Source organism: Seriola aureovittata, chromosome 9 (genome assembly GCF_021018895.1).
Source record: "Seriola aureovittata isolate HTS-2021-v1 ecotype China chromosome 9, ASM2101889v1, whole genome shotgun sequence".
NCBI classification, from domain to species: Eukaryota; Metazoa; Chordata; class Actinopteri; order Carangiformes; family Carangidae; genus Seriola; species Seriola aureovittata.
Genome location: NC_079372.1, coordinates 6,925,001 through 6,949,175, shown reverse-complemented (window position 1 = coordinate 6,949,175; position 24,175 = coordinate 6,925,001). Strand labels below are relative to the sequence as shown.

The following is a 24,175-nucleotide window of genomic DNA, read 5'->3' as shown; positions in this document are numbered from 1 at the left end:
TGGAGTGATAATAGTTCTGCATCAAAACTTAGTGACCAATACTGACTCCAACTGTTTTAGAGAGCGTCTTGCAGAATTCAATGTCAGATGTTAGCCTTTGATCTGTTCCATTAAACAGGAGTGTATTGTTAGCAGTTGAGGGGCATGTTGAGAATAAGAGCATGTGTCTTGTGACATTTTATCAAGAGGCCATTACATTTCCTTGTACAACAGAATCACTGTTGCATGTCGGTTGCATAAGCAGAGCCTTTTCATCTAATCACTCTCACCTTGTATCACCAGCAGCAAATAAAAGATTCAAATGAATTGGCTATAGTAAAGCGTTTGAGGACTCCACCTTCAACTTTGGGGACTCTTGAAGAAAATAATTGTTAGATGCAGCCTTACACTTCTATGCTGGAATCATACTACCTTGCCCCAGGTTATGGGTGTTAATTACATTGAATCAATTTATAAAACACAACTGTATTTAGAAATATGTGAGCACTGGCACAATACAAACTAAATTAATAACAGTATTAAAACAAAGCAAAACAAACAAGCAAATAAAATTAAAGGTTTGCCACACTGCTTCTACAAGGCCAGGTTTATAATATTAGGTTTTATTAATTATTTTATTTATTATTTAATCTAATTTTACATTGTTTTTAATGTTTTTCATTTTTGATCAATGCTTTTAACATGTTTTTATGTTAATTTTATGTCTTTTCATGTGAATCAATAGGTGCATGTCATGTCTTTGCTGTAAGCACTTGGTGCTACATGTCTTGTATGAAATGCTATACAAATAAAGTTTGTTATTAGTAATTATTATTAGTGAAGGACCCACCTTAGCTGATAATGCACATTAGTGGTTCAAAATCATTAAACAATACAACCAGCTGATATGTGATGAATCCGGGGGTTTTTTTGGTCCTTGGGGGGTTGGGGCTCCAGGGCAGTTGTCTGCTTTAACACTGAAAAACCTTAAGTAATAATATCCACTGATAGAGTATAAAGTATTAATAATATATTGATAATATACTGTTAATAACACCCTGATAGGAGTGTTTCTGCTTAGTGAGCAGCTACTTTTACTTACTTCTTTCACCGCAGAGACACTATCAGTGAATATGTTTAACAAAGGGGGGAATCTGTACTAAAAGGGACTGTCACGTAGGAAAAGATCAGTTTGATTTGTCTAATTCAGACTAACTTCATGTAAACTGAGAAATTTACTTTTACACAGAGCGAAGCCTGTGGATTTTAAGAGTGTATTAGGATGGGATCAGTGTGAACAGGATTCCTGTTGCAGTGTTCATATGGGCACCTGACCATTGTTTCAAGACAGACTTAAAAATCCTTCAGGATCAATATGCATGAGCATAAATAATCTAAACTCTAAAGACAAATTATCTAGTCTATATGTTTTTAAGATAACAATTACATCAATATTAGCACCTTTCCCCTGCCCCTCTCCTCTCCCACTAGGAGTCTGATGTCATGGGAGGAGTTTGTGTTGGGACCCACAAAACTTTTGCTTGTGCTCGTTTCGACGCCACGCCTCTGTACGTTTTCCTCCGCGCGTTGATTTCATACCAAACTCATACTTGGCATTCCGCCTTTTTTTGTGTCAAACACGATCAATTTTGCCAAGGAAATACTCACGATTCAGAAAGAAAAGCCGCCGTAGAAACAAAAGCATAAGGAGAGGAGTGTGTGCCTGTAAGAGCAGGGCAGGAAAGCCGTTGTAAGGTGAGTGCGCTCTCAGATAGTTCTTTGTTGTGTGCAGCAACTTTCATGCTGCAGCAGCTGCTTCGCTTCGTGTGCGCTCGAAGTTTTGGGATTTTTGACATATTTCGCATTTTCCCGCTGCCGCTTTGCTGAATCAGAGCCTCGTGTGTTTAGCGGGGAGTTCCTCTTTTATTTACTCAGTCACTCGTGCTGTAATTGAAGTGACTTTATCGGCGTCTCTCGGACTTACTTTGGAGTTTTTCTTAGGTATTATTAGCCCGCAAGCTAACCAACTAGCATGTCAGCTCGAGTGTGTTAGCGCTGACCTGTCTGTAACATATCCGCCAAAGGACGGAAAATAGCATTTCTCCTTACACTTCAAAGTCTTTGTAAAGAGTTTTCACAACTACAGGCCCAGTTAGATGGAAGATTTTGTTTCCACCGGGGATCAAAGGAAAGATTTTGCCAACTCACAGTTGGCTAAACGACTCCCAACCGTTGAATGTGATTTCATTTTTCCCTCTACGTGCTAGCAGATGGGATTCATTTCTTGATATTGTGAAAGTTTCACCAGCATGTGAGACTGGTTTTACGGGTTCAACAGAGGTCAGAGAAGGAATGAATAAACAACACCTTTGTTCCCCCTCCAAAACACAATTACTCCGAGACGCGACCTTTATGTCCACGTTAAGTTAATGTAAGTGCTTAGCGCTTTCTAGCTTTGCGGTCCGAAATCTACAGCGCTCTTCAGTGACGGTAGTAGTATTCAAATGCAGGGTGAAATCTGAAAGTACCGTGATGAAATCAAGCTTGGTTAATCACAGTGTCACTGCTGTCCTCATTGGAGCAGAAGGCAGTGCATGTGTCTTGTCAGTGTTTGCTGAGCTCATACCTTTATTTAGCTCAAAGCTTTACCGACTCCTCACTGCACTAAACACCTGACCTTTTGGCCACTGGGGGCTATGTTGAAAATGGCACAGCCGCATCTGACTTAAGTGAATTATGTACTAACTTTAACATTTACCATAAGTCTCCTCAATGACAAAGCTGTGACTGTGACGCCTCAGTTCATGCAACTCATGATTTCCCAAACCCTAACCAAATTGCCCAGCAGTAACCTTACACTCAGCCTTGATATGCACTTCCCGGCCACGTTATTGGGAACACCCATACAATGCAATTTAGTCCAGTACATTGAACAATTCTACAATGTTTTTGGCTTGTAACACCCTAATATACAAGCAAATACCTACAGTATGACCCATCATTCCAGATTATGGCTCTTGGTGCAAACTAGGTTTGCAACTTATTATTATTTTCATAAGCGACTAATAGTTTTTATCTGATTAATTGATTTGTCTATGAAATGCTAGAAAATAGTAAAGAAAAATATTATGATTTCCCACAAACAAAGGCGACATGTTCATATTTTTTGTTTTGTCTGACCAACTGTCTAAAATCCAATAATATTCAGCTTACTATCGTGTAGGACAAAGGAAAGCATCAAATCCTTACATTTGAGAAACAGCATTGGCATTTCTTTGCTTAAACAATGACTAAACCGATTATTTGATTATAGAAATAGTTCTCTATTCATTCTCCATTGATTGACTCATCAATAATTGACTAATCATTGCACCTCTTGGGTGGACATGAGCTTCGAGTTGTCCACCCAAATTGGAGTATTTCCATCTTAGAGTGTTTGAGCTGTTTAGAGGGCTGAAGAGGCGAAAGTATCTAGTACCTCCCCCTAAGGTAGAAGGAAGCTTTATGACTTTGTGAGTATTCAGCAGGTACAATGACAAAATATATTAAACAGCTCTCCCTTATAATGAATAGACAACACTTACAAATGAAGTAATCCTTCACATTTATGTGAGTGATTGCACTGAGCCCCATTAAAACATGATAATCACAAAATAACGCTTGACTGTTAATGAAGGGATTTGAACTGTGATTTGATCATCCTCCCAAAGTCAGGGCCAAGCCATTAACCAGCTGAGTAGATTTCATCTTTATCTTATCCATATCCTTTTTTTTTTTTTTTTTTTCTGGATTATCATTTAAAAGAAAAAAAAAAAAATAAATAAATTCAGTACAGGATTAGAATTGATTTATAAACTCAATCACTCACAGGAAACAAATCTAAAATGTCAGCAAAATAAATAATATATCTAACATCAAAACACTGGGTGAAGTTTAGATAGAATGAAGAAAACAGACATCAGTCAGTATCAGTCCTTCCTCCTGCCTTCTGTCCTCCTCCCTCTGCTGTTGGTGGAATTCACTTCCTGCAGGTTCGGCCAGTAGAGAGAGGAGGAGCTGGTTTGTCTCAGCCAGTAGCTCCGTTTACAACAGTTTGTCAGCTTTTAAGATTTGTGGAAAACTAAGATAATCAGTCAGACCACATACAGACAGCTTTCGTTTAAGATTCTTCCTAACAATTCGCTATTAGCTTAACCAGCGCACTGTGGTTGTGTAACAGTTGAAAATGTAACTTTTCTAGGTGCGTGTTGAACAGGTGGTTTCATAAAGTACTTATTGGCCTTTTACTTTATATTGCACTTACAGTAACATAAAGTACAGTAATAGTTGTCAGCTCGAATAATCCTTGAGTTATCTTTACTTCACCTGGTTCTGCTTCCACTGCAGCCTCTCTGCTTTGCTGTTTGCTCCGTGTGTGTGTGTGTGTGTGTGTGTGTGTGTGTGTGTGTGTGTGTGTGTGTGTGTGTGTGTGTGTGTGTGTGTGTGTGTGTGTGTGTGTGTGTGTGTGTGTGTGTGTGTGGAGCATGCAGAGAAGCAGCACAACCATAAATGATAAAATAGAATATGCATTTGTGGTGGTTAATGTTGATATAATGGCTGGCTGCCACAAAAAATCAATGTATGGGAAATGATGTGATTTAAAATATTTATGTCAATGTCGTTGATTACGGTGTCTAATCACGGCAGCCCCACAGACAACATCTTCTGAGTTGCTGACTTCCCACACAGTGCTTTGAAGGCTGACACATCTCCTCCCCTTGAATATCAAAATGTTCTTTTAGGCTTTGCTCTTTCCTAACCATCTCACCAGGGCCCGTCTAATCTCTATGGCAACAGCACAGTCCCGTCAGCAGTGATTGAAACTGGGAAGGCCCTGTGCAGAGTGTGTCCAATAAGCCCACCACAGCAGGGGAAGCTCAGTGACCACACTGATCCTCTGTGGTTCTCCTGTGGCCGGGACCATGTTAGCCACACTCTGGAAAACATTACACACCAAGCAGCACTCATGTTGCATATGTGTGCCTGTCTTTGAGGAGACTTGGAGCATCTTCAACAATAGCAAAAGAATGTGTAATTTCCTCATGTGGCCTAGGCAGGCAAGGTTGCGGGCTTCTGGGAAGTTCATATGGCTCGATGGTTGCCTTTTGAGCTTTTTTCTCTAGGACACTTAGCTAGGGAAAATGATTAACCAGTCTCACCATCCCTAACTATAGTCAATTTGTCATCTATCATCTTCCATCTGCTGGTGTAACCTTAATAGCTAGACCAAATGGAAGTGCCTTCATTGACCTTGGCCAGTGTCTTTATAAATTTACAACCTCTTAATGTTTTTCCATTTTGTTTGTCAGGTCTTTAACCCTGGATGCCAGGGCTATTAATATACCCTGTACTCATGGAAGCTGTAAACAACTTCAGATGAATCTGATCTCGCTCTTGGTTAAGTGTGGAGACATTTGGAGTCCAAGAAATCTGTCACCATTCTCAACAGCCCCAAAGTTAATCCCGGTCCCGTCTATGAATCAGAATCCATGTGATGTAGATTAGTAAAACAAAGTTCAGGGCCACTCTGGATTTTAATGAAATGCCTGTCATTGGTCCTCCTTCATATAACTCACAGATTTGTTTTTGTTTGTTAATTGGTGAGCATATACAAATAAGCACATTAGTGGGATTCAGTGATGTTCTTTTGTTTCTGAAAAATGTTGGTCTCCACTGTTAATAGTGATAGAAGTAATGCCTGTTTCTAAACCTGTGATCAACATAACGCCCGTAATATTGAATGTGTAAAGTTTGATTCATTTCCTTTGCGTGGTTACAAACGAGGGCTGCGAGTAACAATTATTTTCTTCATTGATAAATCTACAGATAATTTTTTCGAAGATAGTGAAAATTTCCTTGTATAATTTCCCTCAACCAGGGTAGCAGTATCAGATTCTGTGTTTTATCCAACTATCAATCCAAAACCCAAAGATATTCAATTTGCTGCTATATATATATATATATGAGAAAGAAACATCATCACATTTGAGCAAGCGGAGACAGAGAGTGCTTGGCAATTTTAGCTTGAAAAATGATTGAAACTACTTATTGATTAGTAGAGTAGCTGCCAATTGACTGACTAATAGATAAACACATTAATTGACAATTTTTTGAACATCTACTACATACCACCATCTTCAGATGGAATGGAGTTGTTGGTTGTTCTCACCACAGAGTTAGGAATCAGGGATATAGATATAACGCTCTCTTTCACAGTATATGCTATTTTATGTCATGATTTTGATAGATAGTATATTTTAACATTAATCAGTTGAGAGAAGCTGGTGATAAGAAAACACCCAGACACAGGTGTTTGGCTTTAGCTCATCCAGTAAACTAAATAGCTAATAAATCAAAGTTCTTCATCACATTGGTGCAAATATCATAAAAATACAATATTGCCATAAACCTGTGCTGCTCATTGGTTTGCAATATTAATACCCAGAATTGCCTTATCCACCCAGAGATATTAAAATGATCATTACCCTGGTGTATGTGGCATGGCAAAATCTCTGAAGGTTGACAAATTTAGGTTTAGTCACGTAGGACACATTGTCACTTTGCCCAACCCCCTAGTGGGCGTCGTCAACATCAAAGCCAGTTCTAACATTTTACCGCTTGTCCCCCTCTCCAGCCTCTAATACTTTGCCATGATTTTTTTCTTCTAGTTTTAAATCAAACCATATTTTGTAACTTCAGTCCATGTGTTAGAGTTCTTCCGATACTAGTATCTGAAATGCCTCCAATGAAGGGTTTACTAAGCCATGCCATACTACAATGGCAGTAATCATATCACATCCATACAGGGCTAGAACAGCTGCTAAAGAGTTTTTTTTAACACAATGGCATCGGATCAGTACTTAGTACTGACTGATATGCAAATTCAGAATCGGAATCGTTAGCGGGAAGGAAAAAATAGTATTGGAACATCTCTAGCTCTGATACAATCATACAGGCTTATGCTCCCTCTCAGATTGTGTTCCTCCAAAGAATGTCATCTGGCAACCGAAGTCCAGAGTGTTCTGGTTTGTGGTTCCCCAATAGTGGAACAAGCAACCAAATGCTATCAGAGCAGAGGCGTCCATCTCTATCTTCAAGAGTCTCTTGAAGTCATCTCTTCCTAGAGCACCTCATCTCCCAACACCACTAACTCCCTAATATGTCTAACTAGCACTCACTATACACTTTTGAAACACTTATTTACCTGATCTCCTTGCACTTTGCCTTATTGAACAGATTTTGTACTTAGTACTTACTTCAAGGTCTCCTACTGCACTGCAGCGTTAATCTTGTCCCTCACTTGTACACATTCAACTCTGGTTTAACATCCTCCCATGTTCTGTTCTGCTCAGAGCCCAGTTCTCCAGTTCTCACATTCCAGAATAATATATTTTAGAAGATGTCCAGTCAGTTAAGAGGTTTGGTTTAAGACTGACATTTTCATATGGATAACAAAAAGGGTTTTTCACGAATCCGATTGATATTTTAACAAATTTATGAAACAAAATAGATTTCTATTTCCCGTTATTGTTGGTAGTGGTGTGTATTGGTGAATTCCAGCAGTTGGCGGGTTTAAGTAAAAAGCAAATTTCTCAAACCTCAAAGCCTTTCGTTTATTATTACCAGTTCACAGACTATACACTTTAGGGTTTGTATATGCTGCTTCAATAGATGATTTAAAGCTGGGCTGTGTTTTCAAAACACCCAGGTGACAGCTGCATTAATTTCTTTGACCTTGCTGATTGCGATGCCTTTTTGTCTAAATTCATCAACTATCAAAACAAATACTGCTCTGCTCTCACATTGTAGTAGATATTTTGGTCTAATGCTTTTTTAATATGGAAGAAAGCCTGTCTTGAAACATGGGTTCAGAACAAGAAGGCAAATAACAGCTTTATTTCTATTTTAGTTGATGCTTGGAATTTACATTGATGATTATCACTTATTTTCTTTTAACATATTATTTATTACTTTCAAGTAATAATCACCAAGCAAATAATTATATAATGAGACATATGGTCGTCATATAAAAATCAAATACACGACCTGTTGTTGCATGTCTCTCTAAAATGTTTGACAGCACCACAGAATTATTAGAAAAGTTTTGTCCTGTGTGTTCAAGGTGTGTTGTGGTTGGAGCCGTCATCATTGCGTCGGAGTGGAGTTGCCGTGGCAGCCCTGACGGGGCGCAGGAGGAGGGTGGCAATGGAGAGGGACTGGGCGATGGGGCAGACCGTGGATTGGACGGCGACCCTGAGGGAGTGTGGAGTCCAGACATTGAGCAGAGCTTTCAGGAAGCTCTGGCCATCTACCCTCCCTGCGGCAGGAGGAAGATCATACTTTCAGATGAAGGGAAGATGTATGGTGAGGAACACAACCTATTTCTGTCCCAACATATTGGTTGTCATCCAACCATCCTATTATCTCTTCCGGCATCTAGTCTTGTTCTTTCATATCTAATCCAAAGGCCAAAATTGAAGTCCATATGTGTTAAATGCCTGTTGAGGTTCTTTACACTCAAAATAACAGAACACATGGAGATAATATCACTCACTCGTTTTTTAAAGGGCTTTGATCAAACATTGTCCATCACAGAACAACAAACACAAATATTTTAGATCATTCTCTCACAATGGCAGAATTTTAAGAAAATATTTCTATATATAGTCATATTAGTAATTCAGAGTTCACTGTACAAATTGTGGGCACAGGGTCTCTTGTAGACACAGCTTTATAACTACATCTATAGGGCAGAATATCCCAAATAATTTTCAGTTCAGTTTGCAGGAATAACCTGCTTGCTGAAATAACAACATATACCACAATTGTAGGTGTTTTATTAGGCAATTATGTTTGTAAGGAAATCTACAGGACATAAAGCCACTTACCATTGTAAACAAAACATAGTTTACACATACAATAGGGATGAGACAGTGAATTTTAAACGATGTAGTGCTGCGAATAATGATAATTTAAATAAAGATTTTTTTTTTATACTTTAAACCTGTATGAGGTTCATTTGATAGGTGAAGTTCCAAGTTTCAACAAGATGTACAGTGACGCTGCTTATTAAACATAACTTATAAGTATCATGGCCAAAATTACAAAAAGTCCTATATCCCATCTGTAAACACTCATCAACTTTAAATTTTGCAGAATGATATAAAAGTGAAACTTTATTCCTGATGTTGTTTGGCTCTCCAAGGAACCACCACAAAGGCCTGTAGTGATCTCCTGCGTGCACTTTGGAAGCTAGTGGCTTATTGATGCTTCTTGTAAAGAGCTCTTTGTACCTAGGTGATCTGCTTTCAGGAATTTGGGGAAAGGTCAAAGGGCAGCCAGCAGTGACAGAGGGAGAGGGATCACACACTGGGGTCAATAGATAGAACAGGTTGACATTTCAGGTCAGGTTAGGATTAACATATGCAGACGTTGCTTAATTGCTTAGTAATTGCCAACTGACTGTTTCATATTGGTCAATGGGAATGCATAACCAGCACTGTAGTGCATGCACTCATGCAATGTGACCTTTGTTTGTTTTTAGTGGGATCTTTACAGGATGCTGTCTTTGAGTAGAGCTTTGATATATTTTGACCACTTCTTCCTAGCTTATTGAAGGCCTTGGCTAGCGCCCAACATTCCTAGCATTTTTTTTTTTTTTTTTTTGGCTGAGAGTTGGCATTCCTGCCTGCAGCGGTCTGTGTCATGTATTTGCGTATGTGTGAGCGTCTGTTGTGAGGGAAACGGGATATGTGATCCCATGCGACAGAAAGGGAAAGTTTGTTTCAGCATTGCGGCATTTTCTCCTTTTGTGGAAATGTGGGCTCACTGTGTTGACCACCCCCACTTCCCTCCTAATACACAAGGATAGTCCCACTGGTACACACATTCACTCATTGGAAAGCGACACTCACACTTAGAACATAATACCCGTGCTCCTGTTAACCCACCAGTTTCTCTTTTCCAAACCAGTATGTAAGACAACACCCCCAAACTTTTGAGTCACTGTCTCTTCGCACAGTATTGTGAGAAACTTTGAATAACCCTTTTTTGTTTTTGATTTTTTTGCCATTTTTGTGAAAATGTGTAAATCATTAGTTTTATTTTATGAATGAATAAAAAATTGTATTTCACATCTCATACAATTAAAATGAATGGAAAAACAGCATGAAAGAATGAAACTATTTGTTTCATTAATTAATCACAGCCTACATCATAAAATCTACCAAGAAGTCAAGGTTTATCAAGCCGAGTACAGACATCCATATTAATATTTGAATTACTGTATACTATACATGTACCTTTTTATCTTGTATGTGCCCTTTAGTAGGGTAACTGCTTTTATCCAGGTGGCAGATGTTACAGAAATGTTATTGGCAGTTTGCCAGAGCATCTTTTACAGATGAATGAATGGAAGTCCTTCTCAAACATGAAGCAAACTCAAAGAGTTGGCAGTGAGTTAATGGATTATAGTGCGTGTCTACAAGTGGCTCATGTGGATAAATATGGGTATCGCAGTCAAGCAGTTAGAGCTGATTTCACTTAGCAGGAACAGTCAACTTCAGAAATATATATCACTTCATGCAGCAAAACCAGGAAAAGACAACATTTAAACTATATATAGGATTGTACAATAAACAAAATCCCAGACTATACTAATATATGAGGAAGATATTACTTTCATTCTTGCATTCTCTAAAAGGTTAACCCATTTAAAGTTTCATTTTTCATCAGGCACACATTAGACTCTGCTGAACTCGTTATGATTTTTTTTATTTATTTCGATCAGCTTTTGTTTTCGGGAAGTAACAGTGACATTCAGAATTTTAGTTTGAATAGTTTAAAAATGTCAGTCTGTGTTCAGGCTGTTATGGAAATACCTGTTGCCATTTTCACTTTACCAAAAATGGAAATGATTGTTTCTTTAAAACCAGCGTACTTCAGCGTGATGTGTTACCATATCATCATGTGTGATATCCAACTGAGAAATAATGGTAATGTGTGATCGTGGTGCGGGTCTACATCGCTCTAAATCGTGGAAAATAATTTTGTCAGGTGGGTGGCGGTTGGATTATTCATGCATCCATGTGGATTTGGATGACGTCAGAGCAGAGCCGTGCATCACTATTACTTGTGTATATGAGATTTACCTCAACACATGATTTAGCTTTAATCTACCCTCCCCACTTTAACTAGGCCACGCAGCATTAAACCCAGTCTGAGTGCTGTCTTTTCTCTCGGTCATATGTTACTAGCATGATGTCACCCTGGATTATGGTTTCAAGCATGTGTTCCCAAATTAGGATGATCAGCAGACGGATCACTTGCTCTTGCATTCACAGGTTGACACACATAAAACAAAGGCTACTTGTTTTAATGATAATATTTTAGTAACACTGGTTAAAACAAGGACACAGTTTAATCAACATGTATAAACTCCTTCAACAAATTGGTAAGATTCCACTGAGACTGTGTCAGAGAGGGTTTGTTTTAACACTATGGTCATTTCTGTCTCAGGACTTTGTGGTGTTGTTATGTGTGATTTAATTAAATTGTAAATGATGCAAGCATTTTTTTTTCCAGTCATACATATGTGGTGGGAGATGGATGAGGGGCAAATATGCCTTTTTTGTCCCTCAAAAATGACCAGTCGGAATGACACTGTCCAAAAAACTTCAAGCTTCAGGACGGTCATATTTTTTACAAGCCTATTTTGGTGGATAGCAGTAAACTTCATAGATTTTCTTAACGTGCCCACCTCTTTTAAATGACACCTTATCAGGGCCAATATTTACTTACCTGTGAGAACTGCTCTGAATAGTTCTTTACAAAACTACAACTGAGGACTGAAAAAAATTCTACCTCAGTGTGAAAAATAACACAGATTTATCAAACAACTTAATGCTACTCGCAGCAAAGTATAAGAGTCAAGTCATGTCATGTTGTAGACAACACATGAAAACTCTGAGCAGGAAGACCTAATCAGAGACGAAGAAGAAGGATTTACCCCACATCTGCTTTACTGTTCAGTCAAACAATCCTGGCCTTTTACTGAGTGAATTTTTCCTGGCACAAAAATGAAATCTAATATATTTCTGATATATAAATACACAAATAGGGATGTAATAATGGTACATTGTTTGTAATGGATACAAACAAAAACAAAGCTGTTCTGAATCATACATATTGCTCACCTCTATGTCTGTACTGCAGCCATCTACGATCTACTCTGAACCTTTAGAGCTCTCTTAGATTTAATAGCATTTTTCAGTCAAGTCCAAAGAAATTTGCTGAGTAGGTTTTATTCTTGTGTTTGCATAAGAGTAAATCTCCACTTAGGTCAGTAATTTTATTTCTAGCTTTTTGATAAATAGAGGCTTTGATGAGCAAAACCTAAGACTAAGACCTTTGGGGATGTAGTTGAGTTTCTTTTCTTTTGAGATAGTCCCAGCCCATTTACAGACAGAACTTATACGAATTGGGACAAAAACAGGCTCATTCTTTTGAAAAATACATATTTGGCATGGGCTCTGCTCACCCTTCTGAGAGAAGATCAGACTCCACTGCTTCTAAATGAAATATTTGTCACTAATAAAATATTAGGATTTATGTATATATAACCCCTTTAAAATAATGACCAAATAAAGATAAATTGGAGTTTGTTTATTTTTTTCACTGGCCTGCTCTGCATTGTCCTCTGTCTTTCTTTTTCTCTCTCCTTTTTAAGGAAAATCTCATCTCTACTTTCAACAAGGAAGCAAATGGGCAAAAGCTTCATCTATGTGGTAGTCGAGGAGAGAAACAGATAAACGTACATGAAATTACATGAGTTTTTGAATTTTTTACCTGCAATGTAATTCCATGTTTGCCTTCTTCCTATCTTACTGATCTGTTCTCATGTTATGGTGTAAATTAGATGATGCACAGCAAATGTTTCGAGTGCTGATGAAAAATCATTTGGCCTTTTGTGGTGTAGTGGTAGGCTGCAGGAAAGTGCATGTGTCCTGTTTTGGGAATTGGAGCAGACTGCTGTGTCTGAGTCAGCCCCTTTTGTTGATTTTGGGGAATTCTGTGTTCTGGTAACTTCACAAAGCTGATGTGACTCAGCCTGATGTGACCTAAGTCCCGACAGCATCGCACCACTTCCCAGAAAGCAGGATGGTGATGTCGATGATGTTAGTTCACGTGTATATGTGAATAATTAATTACAGCAGTGGAATCAGTATGTCAGGTTTCATTTAATCACCTTTTATCTTTAACTCCTCTTTAGGTTTTGTGACATTTACAGCAGAGTGAATCAAAAGTTACTCACCGGTTACGATTAGAGACACACGGGTCATCAGGTGTGGTTTGGAGCCAGGGGAGGCAGAGAAAGAAAGAGCTGACCACGCAGTCTCCAGTGACCACATTTTGGAAGTCTGTTAACTATATGATGATCTCGCCTCTCTTTTTTTCCCCCTCCATTCCCATCAGTTGTCCATCTGTTTGCCTAGGAGCTCAGCCAGCAAGCAAGACCAAATCTGACTTGAAATTAACACAGGCTGTCCTTAATGAGAATATCATACAGCCACGTAATTGAGAGCTTGACAGTCCATGTAAGTGTGTGTGCGTTAGTGTTATAGACACTAATACTAAGTACAATCACATTAAAATTTCATATTTTCCTGGCTTCATTTCAAAAGCATTCTGAGGATGGAAAAAGTATCTTCATCATCTTCGTCTTTTTCTTTTTTTTGTTCTTTTTGCTTCACACTGAAGCTTGAACTGCAAATCCAGTGCAACCTAAACATACATGTGACGAGTTCTAAATCCTCAATGTCAATGTGACCCCCTTGGCTGAAAAACATGAAGGGCTCGTGGTCTTGCCAGGTTTGTTATGATTGTACTTAAGGAGATTAACACCAAAATAGAGACTGTCTGGTCTGCTGTGTATTGTGCTGTTGTAGTAGATTTGAGATCAAGCTCTGATTAAGTTTGGCTTCATGTTAAAGTATTACAGCACTTGTCATCACTCTCTTTTAGGTTCAATGAACAAATGAGCTTGGTTGCACCAGTAGTTATATGAGAGTGGTGTAATTAAAAGCATGTGGGCCTCATTTGTGAATGTACCACAGGGAAAAACTAAGGCAGGACCCTTGGACATTCATTTGATTGGCTCTGGATGTATACCAGTGAATAGTGTCCTACATCAGAATCGAGCATTATTAAATTTTGTATAAAAGTTTGGCTATCATTTTCTGTTGAAGGAGTGGTTACAACTTACTCTGAGGTCATTTCTCCAGAAAATTGCACAATTACGTTTTTGAACAACGATTCGGTCCAGTTTTAGGTAATCATATAAATTATGGGGCCGACACGCCGCAAGACTGTTGGCGGTTTTTGCCAACAAAAGGGGGCCAGAAAAAGTGTGACCATTTGATACTAACTAGGTGCACTATAATGTGCATACTGACGGTAGGCTGTAACAGGGAGGTAACTGAGTGGTTAGTAAGATTTGAGTAGAAGCCATATTCGGTTTCAGTGTTCTTTAGGAAAATGTTGAACCTCTGTCTCCTCACCCAACGTACAGCGTGTCTGCTGACTACCATAAATTCTCATATAAAAGCTCGTATTCAAATAATGGCCTCGGGCAAGGCCGGCATGAACAAATAAAGGATGGTCTTCAGCCTACTACGACTACATGAGAAATTCAGTATAATGTAACACAGCACTAATTCATTAGTACAACAACAGTTATTTCATGCTCACCACTCTGCTGCTCTGAGTTTGTCTTTTTGAACAGAAATAACATTTTCAAACTTGAATTAATTCTATGTACTCCTGAAGGATGTTAAGTTACTGTCAACAAAATTCCACACTCCCTGATCCTTTATTTTTTGTTTTCCAGATTAAAAGCCTACTTATAAAGGAAGTGATACTAGACCTTTAATGTGAAAATCACATGGAGAGTGTACAGTTTCATTCATTGTTACTTTTGAGGAAAAGCGTTAAGTGGAACACCTGACATGACTGATGGAATTGGTGCTGTGGAAATGGACATTATACTGAGGGTATTGAGACGACAGGAAAACATGGAGGAAGTTATTGAGTTTATACTAAAGGAGGACCTGGGGGAATGAGAAATAAAAGCCAATCCCAAATAAAGGCCTGGTTCGCTCGGCCACTGAGGTACATAAAGGCCAAAATATGGTATATTGGGTGAATAAAGCAAACTTATTAAAATGGATCACCGATCCTTGCAGGTTGTACCAGCCCCATTATAATGGCAGAAAATATGTTTGTGTTTAAATGCTCCTGTCTGATCTCATCCTTTACTTTCCCAATTCCAGGTCGAAATGAGCTGATAGCTCGGTATATCAAGCTGCGAACAGGGAAGACACGCACGCGCAAACAGGTATGCAAAGATGTTATTGAGGACTTCAGTATTTACACGTGTTTAATATAATGGGATTTGCCAGGTGCAGCTCCTATAGCTCCTGTTGTTAGTTTTTTTTTAAATTGTATTTTGCTGTAAATTACTCATGCACCTTGTGAAAGTGATTATCAATGGACTGTGGTTGTTTAAAATTGCAAAAAAATCATCCTGTGTGTCTAGGTGTCTAGTCACATTCAGGTTCTGGCACGTAAGAGGGTACGAGAATACCAGGCGAGCATCAAGGTGGGTGCCCGCTGAGTCAACTCTCCCTTCTCTCTGTAGTTACATCCCCACTTCTTTTCCTTTTCTTTTCCTTTCTTTTTCCTTTTATCCTGTCTTTCTTCAGGTCTCTAGTCACCTGCAAGTCTTGGCCAAGAGAAAGTCTCGTGAAATTCAGTCTAAGCTGAAGGTACACATGCTCACTGCCTTTGCCATGCTAGCTGCTTCGCTCTGCATGTGTCCCCAGATCCAACTTAACCCACCGAACCTGCAGAGATGTCTATTGTCAGACCTTATGGCAGGTTCATACTTCTCTGTCAGGGTGTTACATCACCTGCCTTGTAGGTCCTGCCATAGTTGACCTGCACCTCCTGGGGTATGTGGACGCCACAAGCACTTTAACTGCTCAGATTAGTCTAGTTGAACGATTTCTCCTATTTGAGTAAAAAAACTTTTTATTATTTGTAGACAAATTTACATGATAATGCATCAATGACATTTTATCAAATTCAAATCCAGTATTGAATCCAGTTAACTGAATCCTTTCAAACACAGGAATCTTATGAGGTTTACCTTTTCAGTATTTTTAACTAAGGGCTAAAATAACTGCAACTCAAAGATGTTTAATCACATTTTCTTGGCTGAGAAGGCAGAAACACCACAGTTTTCACAATCTGTACCTACAATTTGAAAATGAGATGGTCGATTACCTGCTGTAACCTACTGTACTTCAACAGCTACTTTCTTCAAGTACTGAAGGTCCCGATTTAGAACCAATACGTTGCTTAGGTTAAAGTAGATTATTTCTCTGAACTACAGGAACACCTGGTGCAGGGATATTACAGAGTGATGTGTTTTTTCACAAACAATCTTTGGCTGAGTACAGACACCAGCTGCAGAGCGCACATTAAACAGAGAACAGCCAAACTTTTCATCTTAGCAAGAAGGATTTAATGTTAATTATCTACAGCTGATTGAATCTGCCACTGGCCATGTCTGTCTTTTTAAATGGCTGCCTGGCATTATATGTTTGCTATGCTATTAATTATTAGATATGAGATTCAATAGCGTCAGAGCTTAACAAATCTGGATTGGAAATGGATCCGGCTATTGGACCCCATCCCTAAATGCATGACATATCCATGTAATGGTGTGGTGATGCCACAGTTCCTATATTAACATCTAAGACAGGACCACTGGAACACCTTGATGGAGAAGTAAAAACCCAGCTTACCAAGACTTAGGTACATGATTGTAATATCGTTACTGAGATAATGTTATTTAATAGGTGCGGGAATGTGGCGTGGCAGCCTCAGGCCTTGCAAACTCGTTATATCATCAGACATTTTCTTTGGTTGCTTATGTGCTTTAAAGGTCTCATTCATTTGCTTTCTGTTGTTATTTGAAGTCGTGTGGCGTTGCTCAGTATAGAAGCCAGGTTTTCTGACTGTGTGTTTGTGTATCATTATTTGTCGTTTATGTTAGAATGCATGGCAATAATGTTGATTTGTTTACAGAGTTCAAGAGGTTTGTGGCCTTGGAATTGCATGAGAATCAGTAGCTGGCATGGTTGACCTAAGCATGTACATGGCTGTAGTAATGCACATGAAGACCTACATACACACAAACAAGCAAGGAGCTTTTAATGAGCTCCTCATCCGTGAATTTCAGTTTTCTCCTTTGATACACTTCTGATCTCCACGTTCTCGCTCTTGAACATTTCCCTCAGTTCTTTATATCTTTTCTGTTTTAGCACTTTTCTTGTGGTTTTACCGTACCCTGTAATAAAGGCTGTTTGTGACATCATTTTGCACCAAAGGCATTTAATTTGCTGCTCTCTAATAAACATTTGGAGATTTCCAGGTCGGTATATTTCCTGGTATGAATGTCAGCACTCAGCTTTAAGACGGCACAGATTAATAGGATGTAGCTTGTACTGTTAATGTTAGATGAATGTGTTTGAGCTTAGCTGTGTGGGATGAGGTATGTTTGTAGCTTAGTCACTTCTAGCAGTTATGTCTAGTGAGCAAGGTGTTTTCCATTATTGCCTAACAGTGATTCTGTGACCTGCTTTCATTTTGAATGTACTGAAGTTAATTAATACCGTGTCTTTTCTGCCATAGGCCATGAACTTGGTAAGTTTTGGTTATACAACTACAGTTTTCTGCTTCAGGCTTAATGCTTTGTGGTGGGCATCACATTACTGCTAGTCCACAGTGCAGTTCCTCTGCCAGACTCAAAAATCTGCTCATTACTCTTTTGTTTTTAGTGGCTTTAGTTAAATACTGGTGATGGCTCCAGTTAGCTCTCCTAGCCTGCTAGCGTGGTGCCCCTCCTGCTTTGGCATCCCCCTGTATCTGCTTTGCACTCTGTCCTGTCTTCCCTCATTACTGCATCATGTTGAAGTAAGTTGGCTGGCTCGCTGTCTAAACTGGCCTTGAAGTTTTGCTGACACTGTAATAACCAACATTTTTTCAGGATGGGGCTTTTTCATTGTGTATGACTTTGTCTTTCTTATTCAGGACCAGGTATCCAAAGACAAGGCACTGCAGACAGTAGCCAACCTCTCATCAGCTCAGATTGTGTCTGCGAGTGTAATGAAACCCCAGACTCCCTTCCCTCCACCAGTCAGAGTGAGACACAAACACACAGGCGCACACACACATCTGTTTTTTTTTACCTTCTGGGTAAAAGTCTGAGTAATATTATCTGCCCTCTTTCCCTTCTTTCCTTTGTGTAGTTTTGGCCCGGCCCTGTGCCAGGACAGCCTGGACATTCTCAGGAGTAAGTATAACTGACAGATTAGTTGGTTTTGTTTGTTTAAAATTGGAGAAAGTTTTATGATTATGCCCGCACGGTTGCTCATTTTTGAGTGTCTCTTCTGCTTACAGCATTAAGCCCTTTGCACAGCCACCATACACTACACTACCAGCCCCTGTCCCTGCACCTATCAGTAAGTGTGAGCACAAACCGACTGATTTGACTAATTTCTGTGATCATAGTCATGTTAACTGTGTTTTCCTGGTTTCAATGTTTGGCAGGTTATGAGCCCCTCCCACCCCCTCGCCCTGCAGCTATAGCAGCTCCTGTATGGCAAGACCGAACCATTGCCTCAGCAAAACTACGGCTCCTGGAGTACTCTGCTTTCATGGAGACCCAGAGAGACAGAGAGACGGTGCAGACATCCAGACATTTTTCATGAAAAGTCAACAATGTAAAAATTTTGACTCTCCCTTTTTCCTGTCTTTCTTACCATTCCTCCTTTCTTCCAACAGTACAAACACCTTTTTGTACACATTGGCCCATCGAACCCGAGCTACAACGACCCTGTATTGGAGTCCATAGATGTGAGGCAGATTTACGACAAGTTCTCTGAGAAGAAAGGAGGCCTGAAGGAGCTGTATGAAAAAGGGCCGCACAATGCATTCTTCCTTGTCAAGTTCTGGGTCAGTACACAAAACTTAGAGTTCCCACTGAGACAAGATTTTTTAATTTTATTTATTTTTTTAATAACCTGGAATTTAGAGAGGCGTGTTTGTGAATGTTCAGCGAATTTGACAAATTATAACAATAAGGCAGAGAATCATCTGGGAATGGTGCAATGATTTATTCCATCTATTGCATCATAGATATTTGTATATTACATTGCTGTTTTACAGTTTGATGCTATACCCTACTACGCCACATGGGGGAAGCAAAGCTCAGGTGATGCTGAAGCAAGGGTTTAAACAGGAAGGTTCTTCATAAGTAGTTGCTTGTTAATAAAAAATAAAAAATACAATAAGAATAATGATACTAATATATACTTTTATTTATTTAGCACTTTTCTTAAGAAAGCTACAAAGTGCTTTACAGAAAAATAAAACCAAATAAAAGAGAAAGGCCGAAGAGCCTGAGCGTAGTAAGTGTAGGAAGTATTTATTAAAATTTAATTTGGATAGGCAAGAAACAAGAACAACAAGAAATACACTTTAAGTTCTTTTTTTGTGTTGCTTAAAGCATGTCATTTGACCTACACATGTAGAATCACAGGAAAATACAAACATTTACTTGAGGTAGTGGCTTTTTCTGATTATTCTCTACTCTTCTTTCTCTTTTCACTCTAACTTTCTGTTTATTTTATGTGTGGTTGTTCCAGGCGGACCTGAGCAGTGACATTGAGGAGGGTTCTGGTGCCTTTTACGGAGTGAGCAGCCAGTACAGTGGAACAGAAAACATCACCATCAGTGTCTCAACAAAGGTCTGCTCCTTTGGTAAACAGGTGGTGGAGAAGGTTGAGGTGAGAAAATGAACCCAGTATTCTTTATCACACACACACACACACACACACACACACACACACACACACACACACACACACAGTATGTCATATCAGCCAGTATCAATATGAGTTTTAATTGTGACGCATGTGTGTGTGGAATCCTCCCCATCCAGACAGAATATGCACATATGGAAGGAGGAAAGTACGTGTTCCGTATCCATCGTTCGCCCATGTGTGAATACATGATCAACTTCATCCATAAACTCAAACACCTGCCAGAGAAATACATGATGAACAGTGTACTGGAGAACTTCACCATACTACAGGTGTGTGTCTGTGTGTTGAGCTGAGTTGACTTTATTTATTTATATTGCCATTACAACAAACATCGTTAGTAACTTGCCTTGAGGAGCAGAGATGTAATACCAGCTCCCACAGGGCACTTCCTGAAAGAGGGGACATGTGGGGTAAAAATCATCTATAATGATGATCAGAGCCTTTTGGTGAAGTCTAATCTGATAGAGGAGAGAGATGGGAGGCTGCGCAGCCTCAACTGTTGTCTCTAATGCATTTGTTTCAGCTGCACTCAGATTACCAAACCAAACTTTGATAGAGAAAACCTGACCATAGCTTTCCTTGAAACTCCTTTTTAAAGTTAAAATACCATCCCTAATGAGGGTCAGGTCCCTCTCCTGAAGTCTTTGAACTTATCTTAATGCTCACCAGATTACAGTTGATACTTCTCTCCTTTAAATTCTTTTACTTCTTTTATTTCTATTTCCCTCATCTCTGTCTCTGGACTAGTGCTTGTTCACATATTATTGTCATTGTCATGTCATTATTTACCCCCCACTATATGTTCCTCTTTTCTTGTCATTTGCTAGGTGGTGTCCAACAGAGAAACCCAGGAGACTCTGCTGTGCATCGCCTTTGTGTTTGAAGTATCCACTAGTGAACATGGAGCGCAGTACCATGTTTATCGACTAGTTAACGACTAGCAGCACGTTGCGTGCATGCAGAGACTTTCCACAGACTTTTTGATGCATAGAGCATAAACACTATTTCCAGCTCAAACACACAGAAACCCCACTCCTCTACTCTAAACGCACTCTTGTTTTAACAGACCAACAGTCCCACTGTAGTCACACTAGTTGTTTAATGTGTATGCATTTCCATAGCTGCAAACTAGGTCCACATCTGTCTACAACACCCCATGACTTAAAACACTAAAGTCACAAAACTGTTTCACCTTGTGAAACTGATTGTGCACACTCTCTCAATGTCAGGCTCAAAACATCACAGTTCATTAGCCTTTTCTTTTTAAATGAGAAATTTAATTCACTGACAAATATGATGAAAAGATCAAATAAAAGAGAAGAAAAACGTTCGGTTTAATATGGGATATTTTCCCATCACGTGATGCATTAAAATGAATCATCAATTTCTAAGGAATTTTTCATGCATATGCATTTACATCATAGGTGTGACTGATGTGAGACGAGTTTGAATATAGGTTGGCAAACAAATCATTTAATCAGTGTTAATGTAACTCTGCCACAATGACTATTTCTTCTACAGTTTGTATTGTCTCTGTATGGTAGGAATTGAATGAGCCTATAATGGTGTATCTTCTATCACTGCTTTAAGTGGAGTTGTGATCTTCAGTTTGTTCAATCAAAACTTTTAAGGATCATATGACATAAAGAATGAGTGTGCCTCTTCTCAAAATATAATGCACTACATGTAAAGACATACAAGTCGTATTTATATTTGAAACACAGTGTCAAAGGTGTAAAGAGAGCCATTATTTTTGGTGTTTTTGTTCAAAGGTTTCCAGTGGTACGTGATATGGAGGGAAAGATTTTGCTCAAATCTCAAGGAGGTGTTGAAAAGTTTGACTCACTTGTCTTTGGAAACAACAAAATGGTTCACGGACAGTTTGAGATTCAGTTCACACTTGGGTGTCAGCAGCATTTTTTGAATGAAAGAATTACCTTTACTGTTCATAGACACGATACTGTTTTTACTCTGACTGTGTGGGCTTGCTGCAGTATTTCTACCTCCACGTGAGTTGGGATAAGAATGTGCTTTGGTTCATAAAGCCTTAACCTGAGGAGCACTGATGTATAGGACGTGTACACTACACTTGCAATGGTACTGTTTTATAAGCCAAAACAAGGTAAAAAGACTCGTTTTTGTAAAGATGAACTTTGATCTTTTTTGTATTTTACCAGCACAGCTAGAAGTGTTACACTTAACATCATAAATGATGGGTGTTTCAGTTTTTTTTTTTTCTTTTTTGATGTATGCAAAATGATGTCTGGTACACACCACGCTAAGGTTACCCATAGTGCACTGGGGTAGATTTTTGCCTGACAACACTAACAAACTATCCAACTGACACTTGCTTTTTTTTTTCTTTTGTTCTATGTAATGTTTTGGATTTCTGGTACACATGGCTACCAGCATTTTTTATGGTAAATCTTACTTGACACTATCACGCCCTCTCCTGGCAGGATAATTTTTAACCATGTGGAAAGTAATGACTTGTCTTTTGACTTTGTATCATGAAAGTAAGAGCCAGCTGGCTCAGTTTTAACATAACATCTTCATTTAATATTCACTGTGTGGTCGGCCAAAAGTGTTTTTATTTTATTATTTCTTTCCTGTCCGTGTACTCTGGTTGGCTGTGCCTCATCACTCCTTTGGTCAAGTCTGCTCAGTGAATTAAATCTGTGCCTTCATGCTGTACCAATAAAATCACAGTGTTTGCAGAAACATGTAGTCTTTAGTCTTGGTAGTAACAATTAGACAACTTTTTGAGAGAGGAAATCATCATTAATAAAATCTTAAAAAAAAAAAAAAGCTTTTAACTGTTAATACCCTAGTTAAATGAATTTCTAATACATATTTTGCTAGATTTATAGTTTTAATTTTGCAATGCTCCTGTACAGTCACTTGTGTGTGTGTGCATACAACATTTAACACTGATGCAATGAAAGACATTTATCTAAATCAAGAAAAAACTCATAAGGTATTAAAGTGTCATTTTTGTACCTGTATTGTATAATTTGAACACAAGTATCATAAAAAATACCCAGCCGAAATCCTAATTCCTAAATCTCCAGTAAGACCCCACTTCTATGATTTTTAACTTAATTACTCTCACTTTGTTGTTTTTACCATTCACCCTCCAAAGTTTTAGACCAAAGATATTGCAGTTCTCATGTGGTCTGCCAGGTGGTGCTGTTGCCTCACTTTTATCACAGCATTGTAAGCATGGATATGATCAGTTGGCAGTTGAGTGCCATATATATGAAAATCTAAAGCACTGTCACATTCAGGCCTCACCTTTTCCACATACATTATGCCCTCAGGCAATCAGTGTGCCTCTTCACTTGTCACTCACTCTCACGAAAATCATGTCTTTCCTTCAGTTACGTAACATTATTCATTTTACGTTTATATAACACCCATGTGGTTGCACAGATGTTGGTGTGTACATGTAAAATCAAACAGTGCTATGAATGTTATGAAGAAACATTTCATTCGAGGGTTAGAGATACTCAAAAATGTTTCATGTCATCCAAGAAGCTCCTTCAGTTCTGTTATTGATGTTATGATTCGTTAACGTTGAGTAAGTTAAGTGCACGTATCACATTTATGTTACTATAGATTACTCATATTGTGTGCTTGGTGATTTTAAGATAAAATATTCCTTTCCTTTAGTCCCACACTGGGGAAATTTGCTAAAATTTTCCAATGAGAAAGCTATACAATAAGCTTTTATACAGTGTGTGCACCATTCAAGGAGTGTAACCACGTTGCAGGGAGAAGTTACTTATTAGAAAAGTGATGGACAAATGATACCGGCTACATAGTATACATACCACTAATATGCTACTTCTTTAGGGCAGAGGTTGACATTTATCAGCAGCAAAGCTTCTGCTATCTCATCAGTCAAGATCACGTCAAATGTATTTCAACGCAAGTTAAATATCCAGTTGCATACCTCCTCTTTGAGCCTCCGGAGGTGATAACGTTCCACCTGAAAGCTCAACCCTTTTCAGGATCTGTCAAAATCATAAAATGTTCAGCACATCACATACGTGTTGGCGGCCTTCCAATGTGGACACGGCAAGGTTTAAATGATAAGAGGTTTGACTTCACACACATTCCAGCGGCAGTCCACATTCTCTACATCCAAGCTGCAAAGCAGTGGTGACCATGCGCAATTCAAGTGACCTTTTGCTTGTGTTTTG

General features: G+C 38.8%; 1 protein-coding gene across 4 annotated transcripts; it reads left to right on the top strand.

Moving 5' to 3' along the window:
- Positions 1-1,523: 1,523 nt before the first annotated feature.
- tead3a (TEA domain family member 3 a) lies at positions 1,524-22,691 on the top strand. Of its 4 annotated transcripts, XM_056384260.1 has the most exons (14): positions 1,524-1,734; positions 8,141-8,382; positions 15,348-15,412; positions 15,614-15,676; positions 15,780-15,842; positions 17,776-17,787; positions 18,175-18,285; positions 18,393-18,436; positions 18,544-18,605; positions 18,694-18,827; positions 18,928-19,098; positions 19,791-19,931; positions 20,087-20,239; positions 20,798-22,691. In XM_056384260.1, exons 2-14 carry the CDS (start codon positions 8,376-8,378, stop codon positions 20,909-20,911), a joined length of 1,140 nt encoding a protein of 379 aa, XP_056240235.1. In that variant the 5' UTR covers positions 1,524-1,734; positions 8,141-8,375; the 3' UTR covers positions 20,912-22,691. The 4 variants fall into 4 exon arrangements, with proteins under 4 accessions (XP_056240235.1, XP_056240237.1, XP_056240236.1 ...); XM_056384262.1 differs by lacking the exon at positions 15,614-15,676; XM_056384261.1 differs by lacking the exon at positions 15,780-15,842 and having other exon boundaries at positions 1,525-1,734.
- The last annotated feature ends 1,484 nt before the right edge of the window (positions 22,692-24,175 follow it).

Bases quoted from the DNA above. Each gene is read 5' to 3' on its own strand.
- tead3a (XM_056384260.1), top strand. The intron at 18,286-18,392 runs GTGAGACACAAA...TCCTTTGTGTAG, and splicing joins CCTTCCCTCCACCAGTCAGA to TTTTGGCCCGGCCCTGTGCC. The intron at 18,437-18,543 runs GTAAGTATAACT...TTCTGCTTACAG, and splicing joins CAGCCTGGACATTCTCAGGA to CATTAAGCCCTTTGCACAGC.